A 14080-nucleotide genomic window follows, 5' to 3' on the forward strand; every position below is an offset into this window, starting at 1 on the left:
GTACATGCATATATATCATATTAATTTATAATCATTTGAAGTGCGCACCGAATTGGTTTTCCGGACTTATAAATGCAATTAAACTACTGTAATAATATCACAAATTAAATTCAATTGACAAACAATTTTTAATAATTTGATGTTCAATTAGGCATTATATTAGAAACATGTTAATGTGTTGAAAAACTGCAATAAATAAATTTATTGCGAAAAATATTACTTCGACCGGGAGTCAAACCCGGATCTCTTGCATTCCAGCGTATACGAGCGCTCTAAGTCTTTAAATTACCGAGGTCTTAATAATATTCTTCGTAATAATCAATTTGCAATATAAATAATAAGAATTTTATTTTAGATCGTATATGTGAAAACTAATAAAAATTAAAAATTAAATTTTTATAACGGTTGAAACTGGATCTTTAATATTTAAAATAATGCTAAAAATAACTTTAATTATACAATAGCTTTAAGTGTGTAAATATTTATCTATATTATGTTTATCTACATTATGTCTCAATAGCTTCTCTTTATATTTTCTCGACAGAAAAATTGCGAGAATCAACCATGGTTAATTGATCCTGGTCCGGGTCAGTATTTATACGTGAAAATGGACGGAATAATTGTCTCGAATAGTACGAAGTGCGCGACCAAGAATCGCATCATCGTGCACACGGGTGGAGCGATACACGTGTCGGTATGTCCGAAACCACCTGCTGACTCGAGTCATCATGTGGTAGAGGTGTTTAGCGACGGTTGGGCTGTCAGCAGCAACGCAATGATCCTCGCACCGGGACAAGATCCAATCAGGACTATCGCCGTGGAATTCATCGTAAAAGAACCAGCTTCCTACACTGTGACGTGGCTCGAGCTCACCAGAAGGTAATAATAAAATTTTTATAGATAAAATATCAGAGATTGAAAGAGTAAAATAAAAAATCTGACATGGGTCGCAGGTATTATGTCAATTATGAATATTATTAGAAGTGAACAAAGCTGATAATGAGCACTCCTGATAGCGAGCACAGTAAAAACCGTACCTAATTAATACAGTCTTTATAAACGTGACCTCCTCTGTAAAAGAAAAAAAAAGAACTCTTCATTAAACTTCGCTGTAATTTATCTATAACTTTCATAATCTCTTGCGGAATAATTAATCTCGTAGAAATGAAGATTATCTTAATAGATTCGCGTGGTGTATCTGCATTTCTATCAAAAAGTTGCAAAGATCTCCTGCTAATTCACTATATACAAAATGTATAGCTAAAGCTTTACGTTTAGTTCACTACAAATGTTTTTGATAATTGATAATTCAAACTTTCTGAGGAAAAATATACACTAAAGTGATATTAAAAGTTTTGCAAAGCATTATATAAACTATTCACAATAAAGATAAATAAAAATTAAGATGTTGTTAAAAAATAATAATATGTTGACAAGAATAGCATTTAATTACAATCTTTCTGTTTTTAATAAATCAATCTGAGTTTGTCGGGAGACTCCATGCGCTTTCTGATTTAGGCCTGTTACACAATAAAAAATTAACTAATCATAGTCGATTATTTTTATCATATTTAACTGTGATTGGCCAATTTCTTACAGATTACGATTTGTGACTCTATTGTATAACAGGCTTTACATCATAAACTAGAGGTACTGCATGGAGGTACAATAGCACCAACCAAATAATACTACAACCGTTCGAATGTCTCTCTGGAAAACTTAATTAACATCCCGTCCTCGATTAAGCGAACGGGAATCGCGCGACGATGAGAATCACGTCGTTACGCAACTCGGAACAATATAACTCTATCGATCCTCTGTTTGACCCGCAGACCATCGGTGACGTCAACGGCGGGTCTACAAATGTCGCGGGATTGCGAGCAACGATGCCCGGAGCTGGACGCCTGCATAAATGCCTCGCTATGGTGCGACGGAGTGTCCCATTGTCCATCCGGCTACGACGAGGCCCTGACGCATTGTTCCGTGCTGCTGCAGCTACCGCCGTTGCAACTAGCTCTAGGCGTGCTCTTTGTAATCACTGTCCTCGGTGTCATTTGCTTCATCGTCTGGCGGGCCTGCCGACGGCGCGGTCGCCGCTCGATATCCCAACACCGTCTGAAGAGCATCTCCTCCGAGACGGCGATAATCGACGGCAAGGAAGTGATATGCTGACACAGCGACAGTTCTGTGCGTTACGTCGAGGTCGACCGGGTCACCACTGTGTGACGATCGCCGTCGTTCACGTCGTCGTCGTCGTCGGTATGGGTTCCGACGGTCCTCTATAGATCAGTGGTCAGACTTTGTTCGGCTTTACTCTCCTGAAGAAGTCGCCGGGCCGGCCGCCACCGGAGGATCCGCGGAACTGCCTCCGCGTAACGCGCAGAACTGTCGCGTGCAAGAGATTTGGGACGTTAGGTGGATAAACCAGAGCTCATCTATGATCAGAAAACGCGTTCGATGCTCGATGACTCGGGCGAGTGGGAGAACGCTTTTTTTTTGCCGAACGAACGCTTTCGTTCCCGGTCGGTTGTTCTTGGGAGGTAGATCTCGTTTTAAATTCAGGGAATAATGAGGAGTGAGTTGATGGAGAGTCGGGCGATCTGATTACAGGGGACGTCGTGAATTGTAAAGCAGCGATTGGAACGTGCTTAGGATTATAAGTTCGGTGATGTCTACGTTGGAGCACAAAACAGCGCGAAGTAAAACGTGTAACGGCGGATTAATCCGGCGATGTGATGTAATGTTTATGACGTATAACTTTGATCAATACGTCACAACGCTCGCATAGTCGTCTACATCTATTTTTTAAGTAAATTTCTAACAATATACTGCCAGTGGAATTTTCTCATTTTAAAAGACTGAATCGTTTTGTAACTTTTTAAATAAAAAAAATAAATAAATTTTAACGTATTTGAGATACTTGTTTCCGATTGTCAATTTTTAACAGACGCATAAAATCAAGACAGCCACGCAGCAGACGCGCGATCGAGTTCACTGTCGAGGCCTCGATCCATCTTCGCAGACATCGAAATAATCACTGCCGCGATAACCGGCGGGTTCCGGAAGTTCCCGAGTTCTGATACTTTCGTTATCTTCGCGTGCAAGATCTTATTATTCTCGCGCGAGAAGCATTATTACTTCTCGAAGTACCGTTACACGTCCCATCCCGGATCCACGAGAAAGTTTTAATGATTCCCCGTCGACCTGCCCGAAAATCATCTCAAATGAGGAGAAAAAAGTTAGAGAGAGAAAGCGAGAGAGAGAAAGAGAGAGAGAGAGAGAGAGAGAGAGTGTGTGAGAAAAAGAGAATCGCGTAATGTAGGTCGCAGAGAAACTAAAGTGGAACTACTTTAACGAGGACAATAAGTAATAAAATCCTAGTAGTATGTCGCTATTACAATAGAATGGCTTAGTGACGATCGAACGACGCTGCGCCTTGATTGAACTTCGACGATTAGTGCAGCTGAAAGATTATGTAGTATGGGATTGCCACATTTTAACGCAATGCCGAGAACGCAACTACAAGGTAAACGATGCGACGGAGAAAGCTTAGCAGATTAATAATGCGTTGTTAGGGAATTATAGCAAGTTATTATAAGCCAGTTTCATCAACATCGCATTGATCTCAACCGCGTTTTAACGGTTAAGTTCGATGCACCTCTGATTCTATTAAAGACGATAATTAACAGATGTTGATGAAACTGTCTTAGTATTACCTTATCTCATTTACATTAACATCACTTAGAAGATAAAATTGTCTTACATATAGAGTCACTTTTTTCCAATTAACAGATATACAAAGTATTTATATTTGATATTACACAACATGTCTCGCGAAACGTTATCGAGATAACGCTCGAGCAACGTGATCGTAGCAGAACAAATTTTCGCATCGACGACGTTAATTTGCCAAGGCGCCACGTCGGTCCGATTGACACATCTCGATTAAAAACACCTCGTTCGGAAATCCGAGACATCGAGCGTCGCGCGCAACGTGTTAGTACTAAAAACGTTAGATCTCCTTGAGAATAAGAGTAGACAAACAATTTTAGAGCCGAGGCGAACTCCTCCTGTCTCGTCTCATGTTCCATACTTTTCTTTTCTTCTGATCGCGCGTGACATACTCACACGACATTGTCTGTAAAAAATAGATAATTCAGAATGGTTGACGCGCACGTCGCGTGTCAAGTCGTCACAACGTTACTAGATAATAAATCAAGATGTCGATCGAGAGAGGTGTTAAATATTTAACGCAACGTACTGTAACGTGACGTACTATATTGCGGCCGTGGTGACGCAAAAAACTTCAACGTTACCACTTATCGTTTACTGCCAAAAGTAGTCGATTATACCTCGCCGACAGCGAATAAAAGTTTCGAATATTACATTTACATGCGTCATATAAATGTATTACAGTTACATTCGGCATTGTTCATGGAATCCGATCAATTTTCTATAGATCGTTTTATTGCGCTAACTGTTATTATTTTGTTTTAAAAAAATGCGATAAGATACCGAACACACGATACGAGAATTGCAAGGATTTCCTTTTCGTATCATGGCCGCAGACTTCTTTCAGACGTCTGCATTGCGCTCAGGTTTCATTTCAACGTGAGCAAGTGCATAAAGTTGCACTTAAATTACACAACTTAAATTACGAGTGAGATAGATAAAGTAATTCGTGCGATGAAAAGGGAGAAAATTTCGCTCACTCAATTGGTCGAGTAAGCGAAGAAATAAAATCCTGATAAATTCGAGAGTTCTGAGTTATCGATCAGAAATATATGTTCTGATTGTGGGAATGCAGCATTATCGTAGCTCATGTTGAGACGCAGCCTCAGCCGACGAGGAAAAGTTTCAGCTAGAAATATACTGACCAAGTTTGAAGCGATAGCCGACTTTAGGCGACTTAATTATTCATTTTAGCGACATCACCTCGGAGGGGGGGGGGGGGATAATATGTAGACTTCAGTAGCCTGAAATTATGTGATAATATATAAATGCTGTTTTCCTCGGAGCTGTGCTCCGACATTATTGTTACGCCGGGCGAACGGCGTCTACTCCAAAGCGCTGTTGAACACCCGTGTCTAGAGATCCTTAAGTAAGAGGATTGGGCACTGTTTAGACACCTTCTAATTAATCCGCCGATTTTTCAGGCTTAAGATAGAATGAAATAGATGCATAAAATAGAATGAGATACATGAATATCTTGTGCTACGTTGTTAGAAATTTCTTAATGAATTTAAGTAACATGTAACAGAAGCTTGTAATTAAACAGGTAACTGAGAAGTAATGAATGATTTAAAATGAAAATTGAATCACAATGTTTTAAATGTAATAAACATGTGCATTAAATTTCATGTAAATCCACATAAAATTTTATGGAAAATAAATACATTACATAAAAGTAAACATTAAAAATACATTATAAAGTATTTAAAAGTAAAAAGTATACTTTATTAATAAAATATACTTATATTCTTTAAGTATACTTTCTTTAAGTATACTTTATTTATAAAATATTTTAAAGTATTTTAAGTATTTTGAAAGTACATTATAAAGTATGTTAAATTTCCTAAAATTTTATGAAAAGACATTAAATTTCATATACATGTACACAAATATATTTTCAGTTACAGATACATTAAATTTAATATAATATCATGAAATTAAATTCAAACTTGTGTAACTTGAAAATACATTATATTATATGATATTTTTAACAATATATCTTATGCATAATCTATCTCATTCGATTTTAAGTAAATCCTGCATAAGATATAGAAAAATATGGCAGATAAATCGTATGGTGTCCAATTTCTTACTTAAAGTTCTCTATCCATGTCAACTCTTTGAGGGGCAATTTTCTTCCTCTCGCTATATTTTTAACGTAATGTGTTGCCGCAATGATAATAACATGAGAGCAGAGCACGCTAAAGTTTAGCGAGATAGAGTAAACGGAATGTGGTTTATCTCGAGGGCCACCTTAAGCACGCATGCGAGCACACCGACGTCACCGCCGCGGCTTGTACACTTTGTTCATACTTGTACATAATTGATTATTTATCCATTTGTATCGAATAATGATGTGTGTACTTCCGCTCGCATGGTTCAACTGCCTATGTATGTATTTTCGTTTCAATTATATTAAATTAACCTGCACTCTTTTTCGATTCTACGACTGCCATTATCATTCGAGCATTGAATTTTAATCAGCGATTTCAAAGGCGACATAACGAGAGTACTTTATCTATACATCTGATACATATATTTCGCCTATATTAATTAGTAAAGATAAAATTGCGATTCTCAGGATACGATTTTCACGCTAAAAGAACTGTAAATGTAGTCGCATGAGAAATACTGTTTAAGCAGTTCTAGATCCCGAAGTGTGTGTGATTGAATGGAAGTTGCAACCGTTTTATCGAATCTATCTATTTTAATTATATTTTTACTTGCCCGTTATGTCACAATGTCAAGCGATAAAACTTTGGGCATTTACAGCTTCGACTCGTAAAACTTTCAGCATTATGGCCTGCGTGTTATCTGTAGTAATAAAGTTTGCAAATGTCTCGCAGGAGCCATTATTTGTTATTAACCAATGAGATATAAAAATTAGTCAGTATTCGAAAAAAATATTTATAACAGAATTCCTTTTAAATTTTTGATTAAAAATATTTTTAAATGATACAAACAAAGATGTGTGTAAAATAAATAATCCTTGGTATAAACAATATTTCCAGTAAATATAAACTAAAAATGATACAAAGGTTATAATTTCACATTCAGCAATTCAATTGTTATAACACACATGTTACGTTACATTTATATTGTTGAATGTAAAATATATGTATTATATAATTATTATATATATAATTATTATAATTATAATTATTCTTGAGACTTCCACGGGTCCTTTCTATATAAAGATTATGCGTTTCGCAGGTTTCCTCCATGTCCAGATCCATTCTTGAAATGCAAACGTTTCGTGAACCTTGCAATCCATTTCATCAGGGCAAGAAACAGCTTGATATCAGGTCCAGGCCTGATATTAGGCTGCTCCTCGTCCTGCAAAGTTCACGAAACGTTGGCATTCCAAGAATGGACCTGAACATGGAGAAAATCTGCGAAATGCATAATCTTTATATAATTATAATTATTATTAATGTTATGTTACTTTTAGTTGGCGTTTACTGAGTTAATATAGCTTTTTTGTGCATGATAATACATACTGATATTGCGAGCGGAAGTTCGCATCTTGCCGCTTTACTACTCAATAAGCGTAGAATTTCAAAAAAATTACGATAGAATTCTATCAAAACAAAGTGCATCCAAAATAGAACGAAGGATGACGAAAAGAAGATTTAATGAAATGAAATTAACGCAGCATATTAATATCGCGTGCTGATATCATCAGCTAACCGGAAATACCGCCAACTATTCTCTCGCTGTTTGCGAGTACACAACAATAATTAACGCGTATAGCGTAAGCAAGATACGAAACAAACGATTTGAGGTGTAATGCTTCTAAGCTCCTCGCAGAAATGAAGATAATCGCCAATGTAATACATCATATGGCTGGCTCTAATACGTTCTCGATAGAGCGAATTTCTTATCCTTGTTCTACGATCGCTGAAAACGCGTGCGTTACATACGGAAATTCCGTATCTGCCGACATTCTGCGGGAAGATAAGATTTATCACGGTTTTAAGTGATAACGTTATGGATTAGTCAGAAAATGAGATACATGCATGCAATGCAACACACATCACGCAAGCATATGTTTAATTAACTATCGTATTTAATTACGAAGAAACAAATACAAATAATATCAATTTTTTGGAAAGGAGGTCACAATTTCATTTTTTGTTTCGTTTTTATATCTACATATTTGTATTTTAATCCTTTCTGTCCTTCCATTTTATGAAATGACTGAAAGTAACTAGATGGCTATGTTGAAATATGAATCGTAATACGTTTTAAAAAAGTTTTATTAAAACGTCAAGCAAAAGTGATGTCATAAAATGCAACTATAAAAAATAAATATTTTCCTAAATAGAAAAGATTTTTGCTCGTGTCACGATATATATATATCAGAATATTATATTAATTATCTCTAAAAGTTTAATTTACTTGGGACCAAAGATACTGTTTAATCGACCTGCCAATGACGTAATCGCCACACGTAACTGAACAAGAACGACTCAGGTACAGATATCAAAATTCTAATGGACACGACTGATTAATGAGCGGAGAATCAAAGACTGATTATTTATATAGTTTGTTTCTGTTATCAAAACTACACTGCTATGCTTAAAATTTTTTTTACAACGATAATTAATCGATATTTACGATAATGAATTTCCGAAATAAAAAAAAATATTACGTTTATAAAAGATATCAAAATTAATATTTTCACATGATTTAAATAATCTCACAACTTGAACTTAAAAGGAAAATAAAATTTTCTCGATCTCTATTTTATACAATAATAACTTAATTCATAATTTAAAGTCATGATTGCGCCCGATGCGACGATATCGACTTTAAAGCCATGACCCAGATATGCTAACTCCGTTAATGTGTTCCACGGCCTGGAGAGAAATTTTTCTAAAAATAGGTCATTGAAGGTTTCCTTTTAATTACATTAATCGTTCCTGACATGAGCAAATAAATTCACGGAGTTGTAATAGCACATATAATTAACTGTACCTTATGAATAATTACACGCACGAATAAAATTCATCACCATCCATTTATGAAAATGGAATTAATTCACCGAGAGAGAAGATAAAAGAAGTGAAAAAAATAATTGTTCTGCAAACGCAAACGGTGACCTCCTTTTAAAGGTAATAATACTCTTTGACATCTTGTAATTGCAATATCGTTATACATTTTAAAATAGCAACACGAAGGAAAAATCTATTTCAATGACATGCATTTTAGTTATTTCGTCCCTGGAGCACTAATAAAAAATGTTGTGTGTATGTGTGTGTGTGTGTGTGTGCATAAAAATTTCATAACGGTTTAAATTTTATGGAAATGATGATGAAATTTTTCTTATAGTGCATTCAGCGTAAACAAGAAACAACGACTTTGAAAAAAATATGTCATCTCATATCTAAACTGTCTTTGAAAATCGCCACGTTCGCACATCCAAGGACAGTAAAAGTTTATTACAGACAGATGACACATTTCTTGATAATGCATTGTATATTATCAAAATGGTGAACGCGTAAATTGCGATATTGATCGCATTACTATTTATTACCCTACTACTAGAGTGATTTTATTATTGCGGTGTACGTTGTTTTTTACACATATAAAGACGCATACAAACGTTGTCCGCAGCGAAACAAAATCAATAAATTTAGACATTCCTAATTTTTCTAAAGTACCGCTATCGATTGGGGATTACGCGAATTTATTGGTAAAGTGATATTTCGTTAGAAATTGTTAATATAAAATCTCAATATAAAATCACTAAACTGCTACTGAATTCTCAAGAGTAATTAGGTTCATATAATTTATTTAAACGTAGTTTTTATTAACAGTGAACAAAGAGATAAAGCTTTAAAGTGAGTCCTTAAAAATTCAAGAATCGAAAGAGAATGAATTGCTTATTGAAATTTTGCAAAAAATAGTCGATGTTTAATCCTCGTCATTTGAAACAGGATGAAACTTCGGTCTAAGGATTAAATAAGATTTTAATGTAGAACAAAATTATGATAAAATGCATAGCCTGAAGAATGCGACACTTTATAAACATAGCAACCATCGCGCCAAAATGAAAGAGAGAGAGAGAGAGAGAGAGAGAGAGAGAGAGAGAGAGAGAGAGAGAAGAGAGAGAGAATATGAGATACTTTTTAAATGTGTTATATGGAACATAATTAATTCTATGTCGCCATAGATTTAATTATTTATTTTAGAAACAATGTAAACTCAGTTTTAACAAATAACAAATTTAAAAACAGTACGAACGTACATCAACGTAACAGCTCAATTTTAATATTTTTTATAAACTGGATTTGCACTGTTTTTAAAATAACAAATCTCTCTTGGATTATTGCATACGAAATATTAAACTTTAAAATGTCACGTATTTTATGTTATGTTTATCTGATAGAATGTTTTACAAAGATTATATGTTCAGAGTTTGAAAAATGTTTTCTATTTTTTTAAATATAATAAATTTATAGAAACATTTACGTAAAAATGATAGTAACATTATTCTAACAAAAGAGAAAGAAGATTTTAAAAGATACATCATGCTTCTCATTTCGGGAAGTGTATGTCAAAAACATTACTGAAATTTTTTTCAATTATGAATTTAAATTTATTTTTTTTTATTATTTGAAAAAAATCCAAATTCTATGCGCATCGATAATTCTCCAGAGAGAGCTAAATCTTCGATCTGAAATGAATCTCCATAGACGCAAATTTATCACAAATGTTTACGTGTCACGTTTCAAACGCAAATGCAGATGAAACGCACTGCCTCGCACATACTTCCACATGCTTTATCTTCGAAGGTGATAATTGTTCTGCGAATACGGTGGTAGCCCTTAAAGTACATTGTGTTCTAGAGATACCGCTATGTTACTTCACCTAAATGTAAATATCAATGGTTACACAAATGATCGGTATGGTCAATGTAAGACAAATTTATGATTATCGGCCAATTCTCTCGGCTAGTGTTTCGATTGTAAATAAGCATAATCGTACGAATTAAATTTTAGATCAAAATATAAGTCAGTAAAGTAATTACGTAGAAAGACGATTCCTTTTTTTGGACGTCATTATTAACGATATAAAATCATATCCGCGACTGCGAGTACAAAAGACACAAACGATCGAACTGTCGATCGAATTGTCGATTGTTGCTGCAAGCAAAGTCGTATTTTCAAGATCTTGGCGCACTTTCGTTCAGTACTATTAGCTCTCAATTTTAATTTCTGTGACTATTCTATAACAAGAATTTATGGCATTTAATATTCTAGAACCACGAAAGAAAATAATCATACAGAATGTAGGACAAAATTACAGAAAGAGAGCTAAAACATTTCAAACCTAATGAAATGAATATAACTTGCGTATACACTATTAGAAAAGAAAAAGACTTTGGTATAGTAAATACTTTATAATAAATACAATATGTTGAAATATATTAAACTTTTGACCATTGCGTTCACTTCTTCTTCGCTTTTCTCACTGTCACTTGTTTAACGTCCAGGAAACTAATGACGATTATTCATGTATTATTATAATGGAATAAGTACAATAACTCTTTTATCATTGTAATTATGACTCTATTGTTAAAGATCTGTAGGAATAAATTTCAAATTAGATAAGCGAGTGAGAAGCGCTGTATCAAAATGAAATAAGGATAGAAATGTCAAGCAAAGCAAACTAGCACAGTTTTGTTGCACAACAGACAAACAATCGTACCTAATAATGGCATTTTTTCGTTATGTAATCAGAAGCAATCACGGCTAATCTTCGTCTTCTGATCCGAGATGAAGACGGAGATAGTCTTAGCTCTAATGAAAAAAAACGCCCCAATTATGTACGTGTTTGTTACAAAATCATGCATTATCTCATACATTACCTGCGAGGGTTTTACAGAAATGAACAAATATTATCGAGACGAAGAACTCGCGTGATTGCATAGATTCGACACTTATCATCTTGGGCGTTTAGGCACTTTGTGAAAACTCCCGTAATAAATAATCATTTTGTCATTTTTTTTAAATAAAAACAGACGTTTAATTATTGCTATTAATAAAATTAATAGCATAAAATGATGATCGATGCTGCCTTTGCGTATCGAGTAGCCAATTGTTTCTGATCGTGATTCTTTATAATACACTTTTTATTTTGTAAAAAATATATTTACGCGCTTTATTAATGAATTATCAATAACTAATGAAATGGTTATCTCATAATCTCTTAAATCTATGAATGAGAAAGTAAATACAGTCTTGAAAAAATTCGGTTGCAATTTAGAATAATTGCGCAAATTGATGCGTATGAATTAAAGAATCAATCGATTTCGCTTTCGCGTAACGTATTTTTGAAAATATCTTTACAGATTTTAAGAGTTTTGTTGTATACAAAGACGAATGACATAAACTGTTTCTACAAACTCAATTTTCATATCATCTATCATTATTATTCCACAACGCCAGATGATATTTTTTTTCGGTCATTGCTACATCAGTTATTTATATTTCAATACAAATAATGATGTATTTATATATTTTACAGCAACGAGATCGCCTCATTTGTTGCAAAAGCATTTTTATTTTTAAAATTGTATAGAGTGATTTGATTATACTCCGAGCGAGATTACTCACGGAATTCAATTTTTTCCATGTCCGCCCTCGCAAAATTGCATGGCATTCGATGGAAATTGCAAATCTGATGATCGTGCCTCGAGATTCATTTCTTTAGACGCGATTCGAGAAAATGTCGTAAATTGTATATGAAATTCATATATTCAAATCAACGTTGAATTATGTGTATCGATATTCATAATAATCCTAATTCTTCATATAAAAATTTTTTCCAACAGGCACAATCAATCAGACGATAAAATATATGTTTCAGAAAATTGTACATTTTTTGGAATATCTTTCTTGTTTATCCGCCGTTTTAGTATTTAACGAAAAATTCTGTAGAATGTGAGAATAATTTTTAAGCTAATTGTAAGAAGCATATATGTAATTATACGTTTTGTATAAACGTAAATTCATGTTAAATTTTTCTCTCAGTCATTATATGAGATTATGGTGAGCGCAAAGTCAGCAAGAAATCTGACAATAACATAACACACAAATGAAACACACACACACACACACACACACACGCACGCACACACACACACACGTACACGCACGCACGCACGCACGCGATCTTGCCACGACATGCATAAACGCACATGTCATTAATACTTTTGTAATCGTTCTATTTGAAGACTGTGACACGAATCGCGGTAAACAAACATAAATGCTTTAATTAAATATAAAAAATTCTTATTCTCAAAGCGGATCTTAAATGCTTTAATTATTTAAAATAAATTTATATTTATTTTTGATTACACAAATCGCGCGCTAAATTATTTTTCCGGTCTTAAAACACATTTATGCACAGAAATAGATTATTAGATATTAAATTGTATAAGTAATTTAATAATTTTTAATGCTAATAAGCATTTAGTAAGAATATTCATTTCACGATGTTAATAATTAATCTAAAAAAATGCTAATAATTTTATTGCGTAAAATATTAATATTTTTGGAATTAGATCCGCAAATGTAATGCGATTATACGTTAAAATCATAAAATAGAGAAGTTAGAATTAATATTTATTTTTATATAATTTGAATTATATTATATAGTTAATTTGTAATTAAAATGAGAAAATAATATAACAATACTAATTTACAAAATTAAAAAATAAATTTATTTTAATAATTCCAATTTTAAATATATGTGAAATATATAATTTTAAATATACATCATTTGTACTATTATTTTAACATGTATAAATATACAATCTTTAATTAAAAAATTGGAAGAAACAAAATTCTTTTTAAAAATTGGATTAAAGCGCAAAATAAAGATTCAAATTTCAAAGTTCTATGTATTTTTCTTTTTAAGAAAATTTAGAATAAATTTTTATCCATTGTCTGCGATTTTCTTCTATTCTCCGCGAATAAATAATTGATTTGCATCAGAAAACAAAAATAAAGTCATTATACAATCGAATAAGCAATTGTTCGTTAAATCGAATCAAAGAGTGATCAATCAATGGAGGCAATGACCTATGTGTGAATTATAAACATGTCATGATTCATTTACGGACGAAGTGGCTATCTCTCACGGAATTTAATGTGTCATATCATTGATAAACGTCATTAGAATCCAATCTTAGCATTAGACGATTCGTTGACGAAAATATATTTGCATTCTACAATAAAGGTATATAAACTCATATTTAAGTCACCGAAGCGATTTCGTGTCACTGGTGTTTCGATGACTCTTATGTTACTTTTATATGTTTATATATATATATATA

General features: G+C 33.4%; 1 protein-coding gene across 1 annotated transcript in view; it reads left to right on the forward strand.

Moving 5' to 3' along the window:
- Positions 1-2172, forward strand: part of LOC108695127 — a 43892-nt gene extending 41720 nt beyond the window's left edge. Inside the window, exons 12-13 of the mRNA XM_018204886.1 lie at positions 545-879; positions 1833-2172. Coding sequence (XP_018060375.1) covers positions 545-879; positions 1833-2172 — 675 coding nt within the window. The remainder of the gene's footprint in view (positions 1-544; positions 880-1832) is intronic.
- Positions 2173-14080: the final 11908 nt, after the last annotated feature.

The sequence above is a fragment of the Atta colombica genome, unplaced genomic scaffold, assembly GCF_001594045.1.
Source record: "Atta colombica isolate Treedump-2 unplaced genomic scaffold, Acol1.0 scaffold126, whole genome shotgun sequence".
In the NCBI taxonomy this organism is placed as follows: domain Eukaryota; kingdom Metazoa; phylum Arthropoda; class Insecta; order Hymenoptera; family Formicidae; genus Atta; species Atta colombica.